Here is a 24,099-nt window from a genome sequence, read left to right on the forward strand (position 1 = left end):
AGCTAAGGATTAAAGAAGACACGAATAAACAAGGAATTTATGTGTAAGGAGCTGCAGCATTGATTATAGATAGGCCGAGAGTATATACAACTCCTCAAAGACTTTACAGCCTCTGACGACCAGCCCTAAACCTCCTAACAAAAGATGAAAACAAAAATTGAGATCGTAATCTCAGCCACCTACAAATTAGCCATGTCGCATTTGATCTTGCGACCTTCCCTTTTCCTTCACTATGAAACAACAAAAAAATCTCCTGGGGTTGCCAACAAAATCTGCGAACCTAGATCACACGTCCCAATTTACTTTGCACTGTACACGAGCTGGTGATCCTGTGTTCAGCCGTTGAGCTTCGCCAGGAACTGATTGAGATCATACTCATCGGCGTACTGCGACTGATCCCAAAGCTCATCCAGCCCATTCAGAATGGACTTCAAGCCCTTGCTACCAGATTTCCTCTTGGAATTTTTACTGTGGTCATCACTCGAACTGCTTCTGAGAACCGACGCCTGCATACGGGGGAAGAGAGAGAGAGAGAGAGAGAGAGAGAGAGAGAGGATCAGAAACAAGTCAGCTCCACAAGTTTCTCTAACTAGCAAAAATAAACTGCCCCAAGAGTTTACTTTTCTCGAAGCGGGGGTAGATGTGAACAGATCAAGTAGCTGGTCAGTGTTCATTGTTTCCAAGCTGGAGTTCTCAGCATTAATGACAGCATTGGCAACTGACACCTTGAACCTCTGAAGACTCATCACCTTCTCCTCAAGGGTTCCACGCATGATGAGACGGTGAACATTCACCACTTCCCTTTGACCCAAACGGTGTGCTCTGTCCATCGCCTATAAGAGCAGAATGATATTACTCCATTTCAGAATATAACAGTAAACCAAAAAAATCATGCATACGGACAAAGGATGCACTGAATCTAAGCAATGGTTAATGACACTGGATTGTACATACTTTCATTAACTAACATATTACACCTAGACAACCTCTTTACAGCATCAAACTAGGATAAAGACTGCAAATACTGCAATAACTATACCTTCATTTTCTCAATACACTTGGTCATGAAACGGCAATTCCCAAGAAAATTGATTTAGATTGTGAAACGGATTAAGAACTAATTTCATAGAGGACAATGCCACAAAAGAACATCAAGACAAATAGCATAGCAAAAATCTAATACGAATAGAAGATCATATCCTGATGAAAAAGATGCAAAACTAACCTGAAGATCCTTCATTGGGTTCCAATCATGCTCCATGAAGACCAATGTATCAGCAGATGTCAAATTCAAGCCAAGTCCACCAACTGCAACAAGACAGAATCATAGCAAGCTTTCCCAACATACCAAGGAGCGATGCCCCAGTAGGCTAGTACTCTAAACCTACCATGAGTTGTTAATAGAAGCACATCAATGGTTGGATCTGAATTGAACGCTTTGACAATTTCAAATCTCTTCTCTAGTTCAACAGAGCCATCCAGCCGCAAATATGTGACACTGCAAAACATCAGCGTTTCCTTAATGAGATGATTTGACCAAAAAAGCGCAAGCAGAAGAACTGTCGTAGGAATGTGGACATCTATCAGGTGGCAAAAGAGAATATGATGATACGTGAGCACACATCAAAAATTGCCAATTCAGCCAAAAAGGGGGGGGGGGGTGCAAACTGGAGATATCACTGACGACCAGCCGAACCTTAGATTAAACAGGAAGAGCAAAGGATGAAGAACACAGTATACAGCAAGATCAAGTTGCATCCAACATATGAAAGAAAATATCATAGAACTCACCTTCTCATATGAGATTGAAACAGATCCTTCTCAATGATGTCAAGAAAAGCCTGAAGGAAAGAAAGATGGATCATAAGACTTGATTTTTTTTTATTCATACAGGATGGATGAAAGAGCAAAAAAAGAGTGAAAGGCCAAGCATAACAAAATGGACATCCACAATTTTGACAGGCTAAATACCTTATGCTGAGCAAAAATCAAAACTCTATGTTGCCCAACAGCTGCCGAAGCATCAGGACTTGATATTTCTGACCCTATACCACACTCATGAAGTATCTCTTGAAGAGCAACAAGCTTAGGTGAGTGGTGAAGCTCATGAAGCTCACCACCAGACCCCACACCTATTTCTTTTAAAATATCCACAAGATGATCCGAGGGGTTCTCCCCAGTTACAAGTAAAGGATGGCTGCAGAGTTTCAGTAGGTACTGCAATGCCTGTGTTACAAGAGCAAATTTAGTCAAAAGGTAGTGCCATACTGCCATGAAAACTAAAAAATGCAAATAAATAACAAGAAAGTGATAGTCAACTGCAGCACCTGAAACACGTGACGAGTTGCCTTTGGTTGAGAAGCAGATTCCTCCAATTCTTTTGCTTTAACTATAGTTGAAATCTCCTCTTTTGCATTGGAGCTGGAGAATTTGTCGTAAAGTTTGAGCTGCAACAAACTGAGATTGCAGTATCTATCCTGGATAATCTTCTCTGGAAGATCAGATAAAACTTCATCCTTTGTTCTTCTGAGTAGAAATGGCATGACCTGGTATAGGAGGGTTGACTTTATTTATCAATAAAGGTCACAGCATATGGTTATCTATAAAATCTATTGAAAAGAATAAAAACCTGCTTATGCAGCGCCTCCATTGCAAGAATACCAGCTTCAGCATCCTTTGCTGAACATTTTGAATCTTTAGCTGCTAGCAATGGTTTTCCATATGTAGCTTGGAACTGTGCAGAACAATGTTAGTTTAGGCTTCCACATAAATACTTTGGACCAGAATAGACAAAGGTAGATGCAAAGAGAGAACATGTACTTTGTCCGAGAGAAGTAAACGCAAATCAGTATATTTTCACTTGGCTTAAATTATCTTATGTTCACCTGGTTTATAAGAAACTACTCGATGGAGCCATTTTCTTTAGTTTTGTATGGGTTCCAGGTTTCTCTGTCCAACACTAGTTTGAATAATTGATCCTACCATGCAGCCTAGTGCATTTAACAGAATTAAAACATAGACATTAGAGGGTATTTAATGTAAAAATAGGGTAATGTCTCACATATCAAACAGGTTCAAAGTGATAAAGAATTATAATCTCTGGAGCAAAAAAAAAAACAGATTGAAAATCAGATGAGCATTCCCCCAACAAACTAACTAGGAAGCTAGAGTAAACTGACAAAGATGCCAGTAATTGTGTTCTTGAATAAAATAAGGTGCTTGCTTAAGGTACAAATTTCTTAGCTTTCCGTTCTGTGAGGAAGAATGAATTCATGTCGCAACTTGTATACAAAACATAACTTACTTGTTTTTCTGTCCCGAGAAACCCAGGCATCAGGAAGTCAAATAAAGACCATAACTCCAATACATTGTTCTGCAATTACAGTGTAATGTGTCAAAATCAAGACAAGGTAGACAGTAAAATCAAGACAGCGTTAGAAAGAGGAATGAAATGGTGAGAACGTGTATCAACAAGAGTTGCAGTTGTAAGTAAAGTTTACCTGAATAGGAGTGCCACTCAAGATAAGGCGGTGATCAGCTTTCAGCTGTTTCACAGCAGAAGTTATTTTAGACCTTGAGTTTTTTATTATGTGCCCTTCATCCAGAACACAGTAGTTCCAAGAGATATTCCCAAGAAAATCAATATCCTTGCGTATAATATCATATGATGTTATAACTACGTTAAACTTATCAAATTGACTACGGAGCATGACTCTGTCCTGTGATGAACCAATGTACTGGAGAGCCTTCATGACAGAGCTGTCTATGTACTTTTCTATTTCGTATTCCCAGTGGGCCACTAAAGTAGAAGGGCAGATAATCAAAGATGTTGGATCGTGGTCATCATTCCGTGCACGTGATTCAGCAATGTCACTTGCTACAATAGCAGATGCTTGGAGCGTCTTACCAAGCCCCATGTCATCACATAAGATTCCATGTAACTTAAACCGTTTCAGGAATGCTAGCCAGTTGATACCTTCTTGCTGATACCTGCAATGACCAGCCATACATTACTAAATAGGCGAAAATAAGCATCAATGCAAAGACTGTGAGATTGCAAATATGTAGCACAGTATATTACAACGTATGAAACAAACTAAGCTCTCAATTCATTATAGAGATTCTCTAAAGTATACTATTGTCTATATCAGATTATATAATGCCATCATGAAGCCATATTATGATGAAAAATCTTTTTATGACAGATACCTTCGCAATTCAACACTAAGATCAATGTTGAGCTTGAAATCATTGATTTGGGAGTTGTCAAGGAGCTGTTCCAGAAACTGCACATCTTCCGTGCTGCTAGATAAGCGTTCACTTAGTCCACCTGGTAATGAAACACCCTTCGATAATGGCAGCAAAGGAACCAGAGCAGCAAAACTGTGAGTCACAGTCTGCCTAACAGAACCATCAGGGTCACTCATACACCTCAGAAGAGGAACAACGAGGAAAGGAGCATAAGGAACCAACTCCACAGCCAAACCTTGAACAAGAAGGCTCAAAAGCATCCCAGCTCCTTGTCGTGCACAGACAGAAGATAAATCAGACAGCATCGGAATAACATTCTCTATCACGATTGCCATCACTTCGTCAGTCAATGACTTTGCCATTGATGTGATGCACCTTGCAGCAGCTAATCTGTAATACTAAATTTTTTTTTTTAAGGAAAAAAGAGAGATTTGACAAAAAGTTGACTTTTTGATCCATTGCTCGTGTGGACGATCGGAGACCGTGGTTGCGTTCATCTCGTCGAGACGAACCCATTTTGCTATTCATACGTCCGTTCCGGGCACTTTGAGACCCGTAGCGAGCCCAATAAATTTAGACCATTCGTTGTTTTAAAAAAAAAAATAAAAAAAAAGAAGAGATAAAGCTCCGGTCGTCACTCGATCCATCCAGACTCTTCGCTCACGTTCGCGTTTGCTCTCTCTTCTCGTTGCTGAGCACGTCGCTTGCCGCTGCTCCTGCCGTCGCCCGCGTGAGCCGCCGTGCGCCGCGCGCTGCTGCCGCCGCGCCGTCCGCCGACCGAGCCTGGCCTGCCGTCGCCGTCCTGCTCACCGCGTGCCTACGCCACCGCGCCTCGTGCTGTCCGCCTGCCGCGCGCGCGCCGCATGCAGCTGCGCGCCACTTGCCGCCGTGCTTTGTGCCGGCTGCTGTGTTTTGTGCTGGCCGCCGTGAGAGAAGGAAGAAGCAAGCCACAGAGCCAGCGCAGGAAGAAGAAGCCAGGAAAGAGAAAGGAAGAAAGAGGAAAAAAAGAAGAAGAGAAAAAGAGAAAAAAGAAGAAAAAGGGGAAAGTTGGAAATTTCGGATTTTCGTCGGATTCGTCGTCAATTTTTCGAAGGCGATTTCTCGGTAATTTCTGAACATTTGTGGTTGGATTAAATCAAATCAATCAATTCCTGTCGTATTATTTCATGTGATCAATAGTCTGTTTCGTTTCGATAATCATTATTGATTCGAAGATACGATATCCGAGTCGAAGTATTTATTTCGATCATCAGAGCGAAGTCTAATTAGTGAGATTTTAGTTCGACTCTGAATTGAAAATAATGTATCATTTCATGTGATACAATTGTCTGTTCAGTTTTTTTGAATGTAGGCGTATACGCGACGTTTTCAGACGTAGAATTGACGCTTCATATTTTATGTGTTTTAGTTCTAATAGTATGCCTGTCCAGGTGGTACTATTTCTGGACGTTCTTGATCGAAATTTTCTTCATCGTCGGTAAAGGCAAGTGAATGTATTGTATGACTACGCTTTAACCTGTTATTGGGTTACCTACATTCTTTAATTACAATGCATTCATCTGATCTGAATAACTGATTATGAGCTGGTTACTATGCTGTTTACTTTTCCAGAAGTTTACTCGATGATTGATCTATGAAGTGCAGTAAGTACGATATGCCATTCTGCAGTTGTTCATTATTGTTTTATGCAATGTTGTTTTAAGTCTCAAGCATTTTTCGGGAGTTATGTCGGTTATGCTTGAAGCACGTCATACATATATATCTCATGCATTGGAAGTTTGTCGTCGTCTTCTGGCCGCGACCGTACCGGTACAGTACCGTATGTCACCCGAGGAGGGGTACGGTGCACACCCTTACGTTACCCGAGGAGGGGTAAGGGTGACCCTTACGTTACCCGAGGAGGGGTAAGGGTGAGAAGATCATATCATATGCATGGTTATGTCTTCTTAGGGTATGGTGCACACCCTTACGTTACCCGAGGAGGGGTAAGGGTAAGGAGAGCATATCATGTACATGGTTATGTCTTCTTATGGAATTCAATGAATCCTTCGCATCAAATTTTATTTCCTTTAAGTTAGCTTGTATATAGATATATATGCGGCTCTGAAGGCTTATACCAATCGATTGTTAAAATATTTAATGTTATTGTTGGACTTGCTTAGTCAGAATTATTTCTCCTAGTGGTGGCGGTCTGTTTCATTACTAGTTTCTATTTAGAATTGTTAGCACATTCAACTGTGGCTAAATAGCTTTTTGTTAAAGTACCTTTCACTTGCTGAGATTTTCGAATCTCACCCGTGCTTTCTTTACAGGTATGTTTAGATGTTGACGTGCATTTTGGGGATGGATCTTGGTAGCTGCACACACTACCTCATCACCATGTTGATAGCTCAACCGGTGTTATAAATGGTGTTTTTGGTGGTCTGTCGTTTGCTTGGTTCATGTTGTGGTGAGACGCTGGTAGCGTCATGAAGGTTATATATATGCTGGTTATATCTGTTTCTGCCTGTTTGTGATATTTCTTTTGGTCAGTTATACCTCTTTATAGAGGAAATGCTGCCAAAATGTCCTATTTTTCATATAAATAGGCTTAGTTGTAAAGTAGGGTGTTACAGCTTGGTATCAGAGCCTAGGCTTTAGGTCCTAGGTAATTGAATGATGAACCTGACACACTTGCACGAATAGAATGGGTATGGGATGCATTGCATTTCCTACGTCTTGCTTATCTTTGTTTGCTTATGTTTACTATCTCAAATAAGTATTATTGAAGTCACTTGTTTGATTCTTCACCTAATCTTTAGTGTTTTATCGTTGATCTATATTGTTAAGTTGTTGCAGTCAGTTCCATTAGAATGGTGTAGGATTTCTTTTCCCCATGGAGTCGGGGCAATCTTTTTGCCGATTGTGTGAAAATGTATTGATAGTGAGATCCTAATAGGGTTCTGGGAGTTTTTCTAATCTTTTGCTAGACTTGTACCCTAGTTGTTGATGTTTTGAGGATTAGTTAACCCCTCGTGTTTAAGTTGAAATGTTTATATACCTTATGTGTCAGTTTCTTTAATATCTGAGAATAATCTTTTATGGTTGGAATATCTATGCATGTTTTGAAATGATTATTTGAGGTAGTTATTTTGTTAAGTTAGCCTTTGTGGAAGAGTCCACTGGCTATGGGAGTTGAAATCATCGATTGCGTTGCAGCGACTGATTCGCGTCATAGTGACGCTAGTGGAGTGATGCCTAGGGCGTTGGTGTTGTTTAGAGGTTGTCAGAAAAATTGTGGCCTATAACATCATTATGAGGTGCTTTGTTGGCGTATCGTTATGGGAGTTGGTAGTTGAGTTTGATAAATTCTACTCGCCGAGTAGATTCCGAAGATAAGGGTTATTTGAATCTTTCCTGGCTAAGTAACCGGAGGTATCACTAGAGTCTGTTGTAGCAATTCTTCGAGTGGTTCTTGGTATATGGTTTGCTTTGAGACTTTCTTTCTTAGATTTCATGAATTGAGTGGATCTGAAGAAGTGGCTAGATCCTGGCTTAAGATTTTCCCGCAATGGAGCAGGTTTATGTTTGTTGCTCCAGTTTATTCTCTAAGCTGAAGTTTTCGCCAGGAAGTGTCTGGGTAGGTTTGCATACTGGAAGTTTGTTCCTATTGGGAGTAATTATCTGCTGTTACATAAAGTGATATTCTACGTACTTGGTCGCTAAGATGTCAATACGTGTTGTGAGAATAGCTTAAAATCGGTTTTATCTAAACTCTGGTTTGAGGGAAGAGCATTGTAAATAGTGGAGTTTATTCCAGAATTTAAGTGCTGAGATTAAAGTTATGTTTGGGAGCTAAGGGTTGCTCTCCTGTTTAAAGGAGTGTTGTGAAAGATGATGAACCATTGGGGTGTATCTTTGTAGTTTTGTTGCTGTTTAGGAGAGGGTATGTCTTCTAAGGACCCGGAGAGAAGCATTGTATACTAACGCTCAACCCATTGACGGTAAACTGGTGTTGCAAATGGTGTTTTCTAAACTAAATTGGAGTTGGATTAACAAGGTTGAGTTTGTAAAGGTCATATTTTCAACCTTCTCCATGAGCATTCCGTAGTGATTATCTTGTCGGCTAGATTAACTAATGTCTTTTCAACTTTCGAGGAGGGATGTGTCTTTGCATGCAATTCTACTTTGAAGAAGTTGTGGTGTGGTTACCGATAGTGTGACTGGCCTGGGAATGTGAGCAAGATGTGAAGTTCTTTAGTATGCCAGTTTGGCATGTTTTGAACGTACCAGTCAACACAATTTATCTATTGGTCCAACTGCCTTTGGATGGGAGTGTTATGGTATTCAAGTTGGAAGGTGCAAGTCTAAACTAGTACCATGAAGGACGAGTCGTTAGATGTTTAGAAGGATTGAATTAGGCACGTGGTTGTAATCTCCTGATCACCCGTTCTAGACTTGGTGACATATCGAGATGAGATTGACCAACTGGAGGTTTATATCTTAACGTTGTGACTGTCTCTTGTGTAGATCTATCCACACTCGTATTTTTTTGGAGTTAGTGATGTTTGTAGAAGAAGTGAAGTGTTGGTGTTTCTTTAAATCTTGAACCATAAAGGTTTAGAAATTGATCCTCCCTGTGAAAGAGTTGAAGTTGAAGCAAAGAAGGTTTATATTTCTTATTGGGGGGTTTCGACCCGAGTCTGTGGAGTTAGCCAAACAATATTTTTTGGTGTGATTGCATCCACCAAAAAGGATGTTTCTGGGCAACTAATGCCTTGGTTTTAGAACTAGTCGATGAGAGTGTCTCATAATTGGCTGGTATAGTATTAACAGAAATATTGTGTGTTCTTGGATTCATTTTTCCTTCTAAGAGTGAGAAGGCAACGAAATGGTAAAGACCGTCCAATGTAACCGAGATTCGAAGTTTTCTTGGATTCGCTGGCCATTACTGACATTTTATACAAGGTTCTTCCTTTATTGTAAAGCCTATGATTAGACTTACTGAGACGTGTGTTCCATTTGTATGGACTGATGAATGTGAGATAAATTTTCAAACTTTGAAGAATAAGTCAGTGAACGCTCCTTTTCTGGCTTTGCCCGAGAGTGGCAAGCGTTTCGCAGTCTACACCGATATTGTCCGAATTGGACTTGACTGTGTGCTTATGCAAGGAGGTCAAGTAATTGCATATACTTTCAGACAATTGAAAACTTATGAACAGAATTATCCAACTCATGACTTAGAATTGGCTGCAGTAGTTTTTGCCTTGAAGAGTTGGAGGCATTACCTGTATGGCGAGTCATGTGATATTTTCTCTGATCATAAGAGTCTCAAGTATATTTTCACTCAAGAGATCTGAATTTGAGACAATGAAGATGGTTAGAATTAATTAAAGACTATGATCTGACAATTCAGTATCATCTAGGGAAGACGAATGTGGTAGCAGATGCTTTTAACAGGACAGGTGTTCCTAAAACAGTAATGTCTATATTGTTGGATTTGAGTCGAATGAAGATTTCTTTTTGTTTTACTAGTACAATACAGAAGGGGACTCAAATGCTTATTTAGTCTACTATACATGAGCATATTCGTGAAGCTCAACAGCATGATTGTCTTCTTTAAGAAGTTCGAAAGAGAATTTTAACAGGAAAATCAAAAGAGTTTAGTATTGATGAGTATGGTGCAATACGCTTTAGAGGCTGTCTCTGTGTACTACAGAAGGCAGATATGAAAATGGATATATTGAGAGTAGCTCATCGGACTCTTTATACTATTTATCCAGGTGAAACCAAAATGTATCGAGATCTAAAGCAAAATTTTTGGTGGAAAAGGATGAAAGTGGATATTGCTAAGTATGTTGCAGCTTGTGGTGTCTGCCAACAAGTAAAGGCTGAACATAAAAGACCTGCAGGATTAATGCAACCCTTAGAAATTCCAGAATGGAAATGGGAACATATCGCTGTGGACTTTATTGTTGGATTGCCTCGTTCACCTCGAGCAGAGATGCTATTTGGGATGTTGTGGATAGGTTTACAAAATCCGCATATTTCATCCCAATGAAGATAACCAGTTCGGCACATATTTTGGCTCCCCTGTATATCAAGGAAATAGTGAGGTTGCATGATGTGTCAAAATCGATCATTTCAGATTGGAATTCTAAATTTGTATCCCAGTTTTAGCAGAGTTTGCTTATAATAATAGCTATCAAGCTAGTATTCAGATGGCTCCTTTTGAGACCTTGTATGGCCGAAGGTGTGTTTCTCCTTTGTGTTGGGATTTTGTTGGAGAGAGATCACTACTTGGTCTGGATTTGGTTCAGCAAACATCAGAAAAGGTATACCAAAATACATCATAACTTGTTGACTGCTCAGAGTCGACAAAAGAGCTATGTAGTTGTCCGGAGACGAGACTTAGTATTTGCAGTTGGCGACCATGTTCTTCTCGGGGTGTCGCCAACCAAAAGTATTGTACGTTTTGGTACCTCTGGGAAATTTAGCCCGAGGTACATTGGACCATTTCTAATCACAACCCGAGTAAGCGGTTGGTTTTACTATCTTGAATAACCAGGCTCGATGAGTGGAGTATCTATGTCTCCCATGTTTCTATGCTAAGAAAATATCTGAGAGACCCTGAGCATAAAATTGATGTTGAATCGATCACGATAGAGAAAGATTTGACCGTAAAGTGCCACCCAGTACGTATTCTGGATTCCTTAGAGCGAGTTATGAGAAGGAGGACTATCAAGTTTGTGAGAGTCCTTTGGACAAATCAATCAGAACGAGAAGCAATTTGGGAACTTAAAGAACAAATACGCAAAGAGTACCCTAAGCTCTTTGAGACTGGTGAGTCATAAGTTTTGAAATATTTCACCTTTATTCTATAGTTGCCATGGAAGCGGCAGAATTCGGGGACGAATTCCTTTAAGGTGGGGAGAATGTAATACTAAATTTTTTTTTTTAAGGAAAAAAGAGAGATTTGACAAAAAGTTGACTTTTTGATCCATTGCTCGTGTGGACGATCGGAGACCGTGGTTGCGTTCATCTCGTCGAGACGAACCCATTTTGCTATTCATACGTCCGTTCCGGGCACTTTGAGACCCGTAGCGAGCCCAATAAATTTAGACCATTCGTTGTTTTAAAAAAAAAAATAAAAAAAAAGAAGAGATAAAGCTCCGGTCGTCACTCGATCCATCCAGACTCTTCGCTCACGTTCGCGTTTGCTCTCTCTTCTCGTTGCTGAGCACGTCGCTTGCCGCTGCTCCTGCCGTCGCCCGCGTGAGCCGCCGTGCGCCGCGCGCTGCTGCCGCCGCGCCGTCCGCCGACCGAGCCTGGCCTGCCGTCGCCGTCCTGCTCACCGCGTGCCTACGCCACCGCGCCTCGTGCTGTCCGCCTGCCGCGCGCGCGCCGCATGCAGCTGCGCGCCACTTGCCGCCGTGCTTTGTGCCGGCTGCTGTGTTTTGTGCTGGCCGCCGTGAGAGAAGGAAGAAGCAAGCCACAGAGCCAGCGCAGGAAGAAGAAGCCAGGAAAGAGAAAGGAAGAAAGAGGAAAAAAAGAAGAAGAGAAAAAGAGAAAAAAGAAGAAAAAGGGGAAAGTTGGAAATTTCGGATTTTCGTCGGATTCGTCGTCAATTTTTCGAAGGCGATTTCTCGGTAATTTCTGAACATTTGTGGTTGGATTAAATCAAATCAATCAATTCCTGTCGTATTATTTCATGTGATCAATAGTCTGTTTCGTTTCGATAATCATTATTGATTCGAAGATACGATATCCGAGTCGAAGTATTTATTTCGATCATCAGAGCGAAGTCTAATTAGTGAGATTTTAGTTCGACTCTGAATTGAAAATAATGTATCATTTCATGTGATACAATTGTCTGTTCAGTTTTTTTGAATGTAGGCGTATACGCGACGTTTTCAGACGTAGAATTGACGCTTCATATTTTATGTGTTTTAGTTCTAATAGTATGCCTGTCCAGGTGGTACTATTTCTGGACGTTCTTGATCGAAATTTTCTTCATCGTCGGTAAAGGCAAGTGAATGTATTGTATGACTACGCTTTAACCTGTTATTGGGTTACCTACATTCTTTAATTACAATGCATTCATCTGATCTGAATAACTGATTATGAGCTGGTTACTATGCTGTTTACTTTTCCAGAAGTTTACTCGATGATTGATCTATGAAGTGCAGTAAGTACGATATGCCATTCTGCAGTTGTTCATTATTGTTTTATGCAATGTTGTTTTAAGTCTCAAGCATTTTTCGGGAGTTATGTCGGTTATGCTTGAAGCACGTCATACATATATATCTCATGCATTGGAAGTTTGTCGTCGTCTTCTGGCCGCGACCGTACCGGTACAGTACCGTATGTCACCCGAGGAGGGGTACGGTGCACACCCTTACGTTACCCGAGGAGGGGTAAGGGTGACCCTTACGTTACCCGAGGAGGGGTAAGGGTGAGAAGATCATATCATATGCATGGTTATGTCTTCTTAGGGTATGGTGCACACCCTTACGTTACCCGAGGAGGGGTAAGGGTAAGGAGAGCATATCATGTACATGGTTATGTCTTCTTATGGAATTCAATGAATCCTTCGCATCAAATTTTATTTCCTTTAAGTTAGCTTGTATATAGATATATATGCGGCTCTGAAGGCTTATACCAATCGATTGTTAAAATATTTAATGTTATTGTTGGACTTGCTTAGTCAGAATTATTTCTCCTAGTGGTGGCGGTCTGTTTCATTACTAGTTTCTATTTAGAATTGTTAGCACATTCAACTGTGGCTAAATAGCTTTTTGTTAAAGTACCTTTCACTTGCTGAGATTTTCGAATCTCACCCGTGCTTTCTTTACAGGTATGTTTAGATGTTGACGTGCATTTTGGGGATGGATCTTGGTAGCTGCACACACTACCTCATCACCATGTTGATAGCTCAACCGGTGTTATAAATGGTGTTTTTGGTGGTCTGTCGTTTGCTTGGTTCATGTTGTGGTGAGACGCTGGTAGCGTCATGAAGGTTATATATATGCTGGTTATATCTGTTTCTGCCTGTTTGTGATATTTCTTTTGGTCAGTTATACCTCTTTATAGAGGAAATGCTGCCAAAATGTCCTATTTTTCATATAAATAGGCTTAGTTGTAAAGTAGGGTGTTACATAATCTAACAGCTACATGAGGATGACGCACACACCCAAGAATACAGGGAAGGAAACTTAGCAGTTGAGGCTTTAAGGGCTCGGACAAATAAGGTGTAATTGAACGAACAATCTGCAAGAAGAGCCAGAAATTCAAAATGTGGGCAGAAAACAGAAAAGGCTACTAAGCCAGCCTACAGTAAATAATAGCAACATACAAGTTAATGTAGCATATTAGTTTGATTTGGTAAGACAATATAAGCATAGACAATATGGTAGTTCTATATAGATCACCAAGACACTCGATTCAAATTAATTCCAAATGGAACAAACCTGGATATTATTTATGAGCGACTGTGGGTCCTTATCCTCACACGATCTGCCTAGCTGTGCAATACTTAGATCATCTTTCAGAGTGCCATCTTTGGTTTTTACAGGCTTAAGAAACTCAGTAAGGCAACCCCATAGTTTGGGAAGTTTTTCAAACAATGATGATCCAAATTTCTCACAGAGATGCTTGAAAGCTAATTCTGATCCTCGTCGGCTTATAAAACCTTCCATTTTTAACCTTTCTTCACTCCCAGAAGTCATATGACCCCTGGATTTGTGACTTGTAAAACGCTTTCCAATTGACAGCAAATTCTGGTCCTCAATAACCTGCATTGAGTTGATAACTGCAGCTTGAGGTGTCTCACTGGCATCAGTGCATATCAATGTGCAGAGATTCTTCATTAGTTTGTCATTTGGACCAGGCTTGCGGCCAACACAACTAAAAATGAGCTCAGCAAGTGCATCAGCAGCTTTATCTTGAAGTACTTCTTCCTGGATAATACAGAATCATCTGAGCATAAAGGCTAAGGCAGAAAATATGTAAATGATCACAAGAAAAGCTAAATGATTTACCTGTTCTCTTTTTATGGCAGCCATTAAAGGCAAAATGACTGGGTTCAACTTGCTAGGCAAACCCGACATCCAGACTACAGCAGAAGCCACTAAAGAAGAAACTGTCACATGCAAATTATTCTGCACAATAACAGCAAATAACAAAAGCTTATGTAAACATGTTGGTAATAAATTTATCAGGAAACTGTAAATATCATGGCTAGAAATATGCAACACTAAGCAGTTTAGCATTGTAATACAAATTTGAGAGAAACAATAGATTGAAAATACCACATACCTGAACACATTTCAAATAGCCTGATGTGGCCAACAGACCTTGTTTTGCTGATTCTATGTTATTCAGGACAATTTTCTCACTTTCTGAAGGAAGATCAGATTCAGAAGGTAACAAAAGATTTGAAGCAAAGTTAATAGCATCATCGACACTCAACACATCAACATTAAGGTTTAAGCTGCTGACATAATCTCTGAAAGTAGCACAAGAATCAATTGACTGGAGCAAATTATTGGCTTCATTGCGCATCTTTGTGTATGTTCTTGCAAGTTCAGTATATGGAAGCACAGAATCTTTTGTAGGAAATGCAGGGCCAGAGCAAGTCAATAAGTCCAGCAGCCACTCTTTCACAGAAGATAAGAAAGCTAGCAATGTACCAACCAAGACAGGATCTCTGCTTCTCAGACCTTTAAACCAAGAAACGATAACCATAGAAGCCACCTGGAACAACAGAAACATAAGCTTACAACTCAAGCAATTGAACACATTAATATCCTTCCATGATTGGGGCATCTCATACCTGTCTCTGAACACCTGAGAGAGACATGAGATCATTCGCTAGTGGAGTAAGAATAACTTGCCATGAGCCTACTGGCAACTTAGAGGCAAAAAGCCCAAGGGCCATTGACGTAAGCACCCGTGTATGAGTAACAGATTTTTCAGAATCAGCCCCAACAATGATCTTTGAAACACTTGAGGGACAATCGAAATGTTTTTCATGTGAAGTACTTTCCCCTGTAGAAACAAAAGATATCATTCTTGAATTTTCATGTTCTAGCCTTGCAGATCTGATCTTTGCAGCAACTCTTGAACGACTTCCTCGTGGAAGGGCAACTGGTAAAAACATTTTTGTAGAATCCAAAATTGAGCCATATGGAGTAGTAGCAAGTTGTACCCAATTACTAAAATATGACCTCGCAGCTGACTCAAGGTCCTTCTCAGGGCACTACAATAATTGAGACGATTTTGTTTGTTATAATGTCATTGACTCATTGTATGTAGACCAGATTGCTAAGCTGATGTGCATTTAGTAAATTAGCAATACAACATCAATAACCTGAAGTAGAAGTTTCCAAGCCCTTTCAGACGACTGAAGAATCTCATAATTTGACTCCAAAAGTAGGTTCTGGAAGACAACCTGCAGTGCATCACCTAATATTGATGTAGGCCAGAATTTAGATGGGGTGATTCCATCTGAACTCCTAGTATTGCCAACCTCAAGAAGCCTCTCCTAAAAAAATGAAACTTCACAGTTAACTAGGAAAGCCCAATAAGAGATATGGAGAAGCCTGTGATAAACATCATTACTCATGCTAACAGCAAAACTGCAGTTTTCCGTCCTTGAGGTTTGACTTTCTTTTGTCAAAACAAAAAAGATAGTGCAATTCATTAACCAAATTGTTCAAAACTGCTACAGCATGTAGAGATATTTTATTGATTATCCGGTTAATTTGCAAGATGGGGTGAATACGTGATACAACAGCACAATTAAACCAAATTGAATCCTAGTAACTCGTACCAGTGTGCATATGGCAGAACGCCGGACTGAAGTGATACTATGTCTCATAAAGGGCCATAGTCGGGGTGTCAGTGTGGCTAGACCATAAGGGTTCTCACTAGATGCCAATCTGTCTTCTTGCTCAGCAATCTGTGTCACTTTGTTTAAATCAAATTCTCTCCCTTCCCCTAAGGCTGCTGTTCCAAGCATCTTTGGGACCATCTCTGGTTGAGAATATATCTCTGCTAGCAAATTCATTACACTGAAAAAAGAAAAAGAAATTTGGACATGAGCTAAACAAAACATTTCCAGTGACATGAATAGAGTGCACTAAAAGGAATAAAATGGCAACAAACAACCAAAGAAAAAATTCCATAACTTTAATAAAACTAATGGTAATAGGTGGCCAGTTTCAGAAGACAAAACAACAGTTAAAAAGTAAATGGGCCACTTGATCTTTAGCCTGTCCTCAACTTTCTTCAAACATCGATATTTGCCAGATGAGGAAAACATGATTGAAGTAATACCTGCTTGTAGATGGGCTCAGATCATCAAGGTCAAACAATATATCCCAAAGCAACATCACAATTGAATGCAGCATTTGATCATTTAGTCTAACCAAAGAAGCGGTAGCTGGGATCAGGGCTTCTGCAGCCACTGCTCGGACATCATCATCCGGATCCTCCAGACCAGCTTTACAAGCATGAAGGACATAGTCAAGCAAATCTTTAAGCATTTCCTGGTCAGGCAAGAAACGGTATTGTTATGATCGCACATATTTGTTCAATAATATTAAATGATGAGCCATGAAAAGTATAGGAGACGAAAACACATTGTTGAATTTTTAATGCACATCAGAGCTATGTTTGGCTTGACAACAAACCCGACTGGTATTGCCACTCTGATATTATCTATCATGGTTTAACAGGGTATATGACTATATATGCACAAGGGATTACAACAACAGAATCGAACTGTTGCACTAGATTATCAGTTCATTGAATCTTGATTAGCAATTACTTGGCGAACAGCGACTAAGTACTTAATTCCGAGGAGGCTCCCATGACGAACTTCCCACTCTTGTCTGCGCTGAAAGAACAAAGAACAGAAAGACAGGCAGCATGAGACAAATTATCAAGATTGGGAGCATGAGACAAATGATTACTACAACACACACCTGCATTTGCAGCAAGGTATTCAGGGTATGACATACTAAAGAAGGGTGCATGTACTTCATCACAGCACCAAGTGCTTGAGCACAAGTTTCACGAGCAGGGGCAACCACTTGATCCGATACATAATCACCAAAGCTAAAAACAGAACAAGACAGGGAAAAAAAATAAGATAAAGAACCAGCAGAAGAATATATATATATATATTAAATGATGAGCCATGAAGATATATATATATACACACACGGCGAATCTATTATGCGCCTAGGCGCACTGTAGTTTACTGTTGCGCCACCCCCCAGTTACAACTCAAAAAACTGTCAGTTACAACTGTGCGTACAGAAGTACATAATTGCAACACAAGAAGTTACCGAGTTACATTTTAGATGCACTATAGTTTACTGTTGTGCCACCCCCAATTACAACTCAGAAAAGTGTTAATTACAATTCGCTAGGTAGACCAATTACAACCGCACGTCCAGAAGTACATAATTGCAACACGAGTTACGTTTATCCATAACGCAATTGCAACTCTCTTTTTTATTTACGTCTGGTTATAACTCCCTGTCTCGCAGATTGAAACTGACAATTTTCTGAATTATAATTGGGGAGTGACGCAACAGTAAACTACAGTGCGCCTAGACGCAAATATGTGTGTGTCTCTATCCAAAAACACATACCGATCCAATGAAAGTACACAAAGGAAGCGGATTGCACAATCTTGATGAAATTCCCAATTCTTCATATATGAATACTTGGCCAACTTCATCAATTTGGAAAATTTCAAATTTCCTGGAGCATGTATAAGAGAACTCGGATTTGATACGGAGTTGAGGGTTTTGTGTAACGTTGCACATGTTGTATCCCCCTTAGAGGGATCAATTGAACCATCAACACAGGACTCTGGCTCAACTTTTATGTGAGCAGAATTTGGTTCACCACTTGATACAGTAAGCACCATGCTCAGACCTGCCTCTGTTTTTAATTGATCACCATTAAACAGCTCCTTACCGTAGTCCATACATGTAATTTCAGAAGGATTTGGCTCTTCCTTATGCCTCTTCAAAACCGGTTCGAGGTGTTCCACATCAACGTCTTCATTTAGATCAATACCATGTGGCCTTTTACGGGAACCAAAGTTGGTTTTATCATCCAAATCAGCAGAAGGAAAGCTTGGACCAGGAAAATATACTCCAGCACAAGCACCTTGATGTGTAAAAATTTCCCTTAAAGCCATAATGCTGCCATGGCGAACTTCCCAAACTAATGTGCAACACCCAGTTAAAAGATTGTAAGCAAGACAGCGTGAGAAAAAGAAAGACAGTATGAGACATATTTGGGGGTCAGATGAACTTACTAGGGTCAAACATATCATGAATAAGCTGATCCACAAATTGTTCAAAAGGCCATCTCCCATTTTCACTATACTCCAGATTGTCTTCATCCACAGTTGCATCAAATGCATCCTGAAATCAGGGAATAGAAATGATTAAATAAGCACAGATGAAGAGAACATCACCCCACCAAAGAATGCACTGGCCAACTAACATGAATTCCCAAACAGAACAAGAGCAACAAGTGAATACACTAGCGCTTGCGCGGATGCACACTCCCACTCATGCACTTGCACACTGCCACATGAGTACAAGCTTGTGCTAGCAATTGCATAGTGAGAAGTTGAGAACCGGAAGGTTTACAGATTCTACATTCATAGGCTTAGAAATGTCGAAGTGAGAAGAAAATAGCTTCAGTGAGCCTTTCGATTAGTTCAGAAATCTATTCTAACAATAAATAATGATATCTCGTGATCATAATTTCTATGTAAGAAAACAATTAATAGGAGATTCGCAGGATCTTAGACAAAATCATACATTATGTGCACCAACTTGGTCAGAAGAAGCTCCATTGGATGATGCAGAACTTTTTAGTGCAACCTCATCATCCTCAGCCTTTGTATGATCTTTTGCATTACTCTTTGCTTTACGCTTCAGCATATTGAGCTCCCTGGCACTTAATCGCCTCGAACAAAAACTAGACTGTCTGGGATACATAGGAACCATGGTGGCAACTAACTGCTGAATATTATGGCCAGTATTGTACGAATGAAATCCATTATTCTGTACATTTGAACCCCAGTAATTTTTTTGGGTAAGAAGATCCTCATCTTTTATAACATCATTAACATCCATAAACTGCTCACATACATCCAGTCCTGAACTATAACAAAAAAAATGTAAGCATTCCAAAACGCTAATGGGTATATGCAAAGATACATAGCCTTGCATGATCATCAAAACATGATGGAAACAGCACATCGACAATTCAATATGGGAATAATTCATACTTTGCGGGGCATAATTCAGCAAAGAAAAGGACTGGCAAACTATAATGACTTTATAACTTTTTGGTGCTAATCCAAAATTTAAAGAGGCATTGGGCAACTAGTCATATACTACCTTTCCTTTATTTAGTATTTCATTCTTAAACCCCAGCCGCACCTCCCAATCTCAGAAAATCCAACAGATGTCAGCACTGCAAGATACTTGCTTAAAAGTTCAGCTGCTAGATTTTTAGCAATCCCTAAGATATATTTTTAAATGGGTCGGTGGAAATTGCAGTGTACTACCTCCATTTTGTAATATAGGGGCCCCTACCCCTCTAGACTTGTTTGAATGTTTCAAAATAAAAGACCCAACAAACATCAAGCGCGTAGTTAAAGATGTGTTCCCACCTTATACCCCTTCTGAAAGCACTACTACCTATTCCAAATTTCTCTTTAACAGGGGTAGGAATGTCAACCTTTTGTAACAGAGGGAGTACTACCTACAAGTAGATTGCAAGATTCAGATCACAACAACTGCCAAGAAGCAAATCAATCTTTTTAAGCAACAGATCGGCAATATGTAATTCAAAGTCTGGGGATTCTGAACAACCAAAATACTCCCTCCGTTTCACACAACGTCATTTTACTCGGGAGTTGCCGTTTAAAAATATATATCCATTGAGGAAAACAAGAATGTAGTTATTGCAATATTTCCACCACCTACCCCTAATTTAATGATGTGCAAGAGGTTTAGTGATTGTAGCATGGAACTTAAAAGGGGCACACATGGTCATTTCTATTTACTTTTCTTTAGAGTTAAGACACTCAGTGCCTCCTTCGTCTATGAGCATGACGGCTGTTAACTTATATTGTGAAACGGAGGGAGTATGAAACAAGCTATAGAGATTTGAAAAACCATATCAACATTGAAGCTCTGGTGTGAGTGCACTAAGCAAAGGAAGAGGCACTACGGGTACACATACAGGCAGTATTTAGCCAGATGTAGCACCTTAATTGGCTCTGTTCCCAACCTTAGCAGCCTCCATCCAGATTGATGTGCATGTGCCTTTTCAAAGAGTTAATGTCCTACATAACACAAGACTTTAGTAGGCCCTACTCCTAACCAAGGATTGTAATTTGGACCTGAATTTTGGCTGTTTCTGGATTTCTCTATCAATTAAAGCACTGGGCAGGTGACTTAACAAAAGTAACGAAACTGGAAATACTTTTAAAAAGCTAACATAAAATCAGATCTGCCCAATCAGAGATGCAAGAATAAAAGAACCGATGCTCATTCAAGAGAATGTTTTTAACCTTACTCACTTTTTTTTTCAACAATAGCCAACCAACGTGGATGTTACAACCAACCTGATAAAGGGACCGAAATCTTATCTATAGTCATTTCGATTGGTTTTCCATTCCATCACTTCCGGAGCTAAAAATATAACTTTAACCTCTCTAAAGTAAGGAAAACTAACCTAAACGACGCCGAAGATTTTGCTTTTGGAGAGCTAGACGCTCAGCTGGATTCTTGCCATTGTCATTTGCAACGTCATATTCCTAGCAGTCAAAAAAGCAGTAAATATGTTAGCAATTTCACATGTTGCCGTAACAGAAAAACAAGAAACAGACAAGAATTGAAATGGAACAGTCAGTTTTACCCTTATGAGAAACTTGATAAAATGCATGTTGAAACAGACCATTTGAGAAAAATTGAGCTTCTTTTGTGTGTAGCTCCAATTGAAATATTAAACATATTGTTATTATGAGAATCTGCAGATCATGTTGCCACATTTATCCACCGTCCACCTTTTTCCCCGTTTAAATTACCAGGAAATAACTGTACAACCTAATGAAAATGCTGGGAAAGAGATCAAATCTATTTTAGTATTTAAAGTCAATTGCTTTCTATTTACAATATTATAACAAAAAATTGGGGAAAACTAATAGTAAAAGGTGGTGGCACATTAGGGAAGAATGAATTAAGGGTGTATAGCCCGCCCAAAACGGAAAGCTGAATTAAATATTTAGGGGCTTTTGCAAATTTGCCACTGGTTTTTTATTTTTTGCAAGAATGCCACTCGAATGACAGTTCTGGTGGCATTTTTGCAATTTTTTAGTGGCAAATTTGCAATAACGGTTCAAAACAGTGGCAAATTTACAATTGTCCCAAATATTTAAATAGCTGGGTCCCTAAAGAAACTCAAACCATGTAGTATGTACTCAAAAACCTAGAGGGTAAAAAATAATGGCACAAAGAATAAACCTGTCCACCCGATGCCAATAAAGGAGATCCAAATTCCAATACCCTATTTATGTCAAAGCTGCAATTAAATAGAAAGAAAATAGCATTAGTTTGTCCATTTTAGTGAGGGAACAGAAAAAAGGAGGAAAGTATACTAAATATTAGGAAATATTCAAATATAATTCCATCAAAACCTTCCAAAAGCAAGATCGGATGTTGCTGTAGTATCAGTACATGGCAATGCTGACCCAGTATCATCAGTTCCAGACAGCCCAGAAGCTTGTTTTTCTGCTTCCACAGATGCAAACAGGTCCTTTAATGATGTGTGCTTGACATTCTCTGCTATCACACCAATCGCATGGGCTGCCGCAATCCTTGTGTCCCAATTTTTACTACGAGTGTATTGAGAAACCTACAATTGGCACGCAATAACATAAATTTCAGCCAAGGACGCATATAAATGAAAACTCACTGACTTCCTGGCAAAATATTTACAGAAAATTTCACTTGACAACATGTTTATATCATAGATATAGAAGAGCAAGCAGTTGTTACTTGTCCTTGAATGAACACCTCGATTCAATACATGAGATGACATCACATGCCAACATTGTTAGGGTATATTTGTGCATATTGTATTCTTATCCAGTGTAAGGTGCATTGTGTAAATATCGCTCATGTATATTGAGTCTATTGAGCTATATTCAATTTGGGAAGTTCATTTCATATGGCATCAGAGCATAGTTGCTCTTGATCCCAAACCTAGCCACCCCTGGCCACAGCATCTTCCCCTTCCACACAGCACTTCCCCATGAGTTTGAGAGGGTGAATGAGGGCGTGTTCAAGAGTGTGTTTCAGCATATTGTACTCTCATATATTGTTAGGGTGCTCTGTGTAAATGTCCCTCCCTCGTGTCTATTCAGCCCTTCGGGCACTTCCTGATTTGAGAGGCGGCTCATTTTGTAAATGGAAGGAAGAAGAAAAGGTTACATGGATGAGTCCCCAATTATTCATCAAGCCATCAATATTTCAAAGAGGAAATACATGAATCATACAATCGTCAAGATTTGCTATTTAATCCATCATCTAATACATAATTGCAAATGTAGCAGAAGTGCAGAACAACAAAACAGCTCGGTGCAGTTTTGCACTATCATACAGGTATGAGTTTAAGCGACTAAAATAGTTAGGTATTTCAGCTATCCATACATCAGATCTTACACACCACAACATATCAAGCAAACACTAGGTTCCAAGTTTGAAGAATTGAAAAACTAACAACAGCAGTGCTGTCCATATACCTTTTTTAGCAACGCATTTAGCTCCTGGGGATGGGACTTGGCGATTTCTCCAATTTGGCGTGCAGCTGCAAACCTTGTAGCTTGTGTCGAACCAGCTGGTTGATGTTAAAGAAATTTGGCAGGGAATGATAAACCAACAGGAATACCTAAATGATTCCCTCCACAATCATTTGAACAACTTACCATAGACATTGAGCCAGTATGTTTTAGCGTATTTTTACCAAACAGAGGTGTAGTTTCGTTCACATTTGTAGAGGATCAGTACAAACTAGGAGTTACAATACAGTTACTCACTGTAAACTCTAACCGTATTAAGAAATATATTTGCAAAAAGCGATAAAAAAATCGCACATGTAATAGATTCTCTGAAGAGAAGAAAAACAAGGCAGTTCAAGGATACTGTCTAGTAATGTTAGCAGGCGGTGAAGACGGGACGACTGAGCCATATATGATGCAGACTGGCAGACGTTTCATCCGAGGAAGGTATACTTCACCACTTTTAGATAGCAGTAGGTTGATAAAAGAGAAGTTCAAATATAGCAGAAATTAAACTCACTGCTACCCCACACTCGCTAGCAGAATAATATAGTGATAATCAAATGGAAAATCCGTCCCAAAAAGGGAGAAACGACGCAACATGTCAGGCGGAACCGACATGCAGGCGGCACGACGAAGTAATTTGCCCGTGAGATGTTACAGTGCCCAAAGTTTTGGAACATGTCATTGGAATAACAAAACGCCCGGTTCGAACTCAAATCCAAATTGGATTTGAAATCCAAGCGATGAAATCGCCCGTGCACGAAACCCCATGCATCCAAAGCAAAACCTACCCCAGAGAGAGGGAGGAGAGACGAACCGGCGGGGAGTGGAGTGGAGTGGAGTGGAGGGTAGAGGCACCTTCTCTTCTCCTCGTGGAGCCACGGCGGCGAAGGGGGTCGCGCGAAGAGCCCTCGCGGGGAGGGGAGGGAAGGGAGGGGTCGGGGTGGCGGGCGAGCCCAATCCACGCGCGCGCCCGG

The 24,099-nt window shown here is 40.0% G+C and overlaps 1 protein-coding gene and 2 long non-coding RNA genes across 10 annotated transcripts; 2 read left to right on the plus strand and 1 right to left on the minus strand.

Moving 5' to 3' along the window:
- Positions 1–25: 25 nt before the first annotated feature.
- On the minus strand, positions 26–23,605 carry LOC133929540 (TATA-binding protein-associated factor BTAF1-like). Of its 8 annotated transcripts, XM_062376338.1 has the most exons (29): positions 23,484–23,605; positions 23,084–23,178; positions 21,977–22,194; positions 21,804–21,861; positions 21,016–21,097; positions 19,086–19,426; positions 18,572–18,680; positions 17,895–18,477; positions 17,220–17,352; positions 17,063–17,131; positions 16,570–16,781; positions 16,064–16,304; positions 15,602–15,775; positions 15,065–15,490; positions 14,548–14,985; positions 14,271–14,390; positions 13,701–14,189; positions 13,389–13,500; positions 4,210–4,636; positions 3,501–3,990; positions 3,305–3,373; positions 2,630–2,734; positions 2,328–2,546; positions 1,972–2,226; positions 1,792–1,841; positions 1,389–1,498; positions 1,226–1,308; positions 621–833; positions 26–506 (listed from the first exon to the last, which is right to left on the minus strand). In XM_062376338.1, exons 1-29 carry the CDS (start codon positions 23,527–23,529, stop codon positions 336–338), a joined length of 6,138 nt encoding a protein of 2,045 aa, XP_062232322.1. In that variant the 5' UTR covers positions 23,530–23,605; the 3' UTR covers positions 26–335. The 8 variants fall into 8 exon arrangements, 4 of the variants coding, with proteins under 4 accessions (XP_062232322.1, XP_062232323.1, XP_062232324.1 ...); XM_062376339.1 differs by lacking the exons at positions 23,084–23,178; positions 23,484–23,605 and adding an exon at positions 21,199–21,398 and having other exon boundaries at positions 21,977–22,036; XR_009911621.1 differs by lacking the exons at positions 26–506; positions 621–833 and adding an exon at positions 1,669–1,696.
- On the plus strand, positions 5,741–6,645 carry LOC133929542 (uncharacterized). The gene is made up of 2 exons (XR_009911625.1): positions 5,741–6,123; positions 6,564–6,645. It is a non-coding gene; the product is annotated as an uncharacterized LOC133929542 (long non-coding RNA).
- LOC133929543 (uncharacterized) lies at positions 12,265–13,169 on the plus strand. Its single transcript, XR_009911626.1, has 2 exons — positions 12,265–12,647; positions 13,088–13,169. It is a non-coding gene; the product is annotated as an uncharacterized LOC133929543 (long non-coding RNA).
- Positions 23,606–24,099: the final 494 nt, after the last annotated feature.

The sequence above is a fragment of the Phragmites australis genome, chromosome 9, assembly GCF_958298935.1.
Source record: "Phragmites australis chromosome 9, lpPhrAust1.1, whole genome shotgun sequence".
Taxonomy (NCBI): Eukaryota; Viridiplantae; Streptophyta; class Magnoliopsida; order Poales; family Poaceae; genus Phragmites; species Phragmites australis.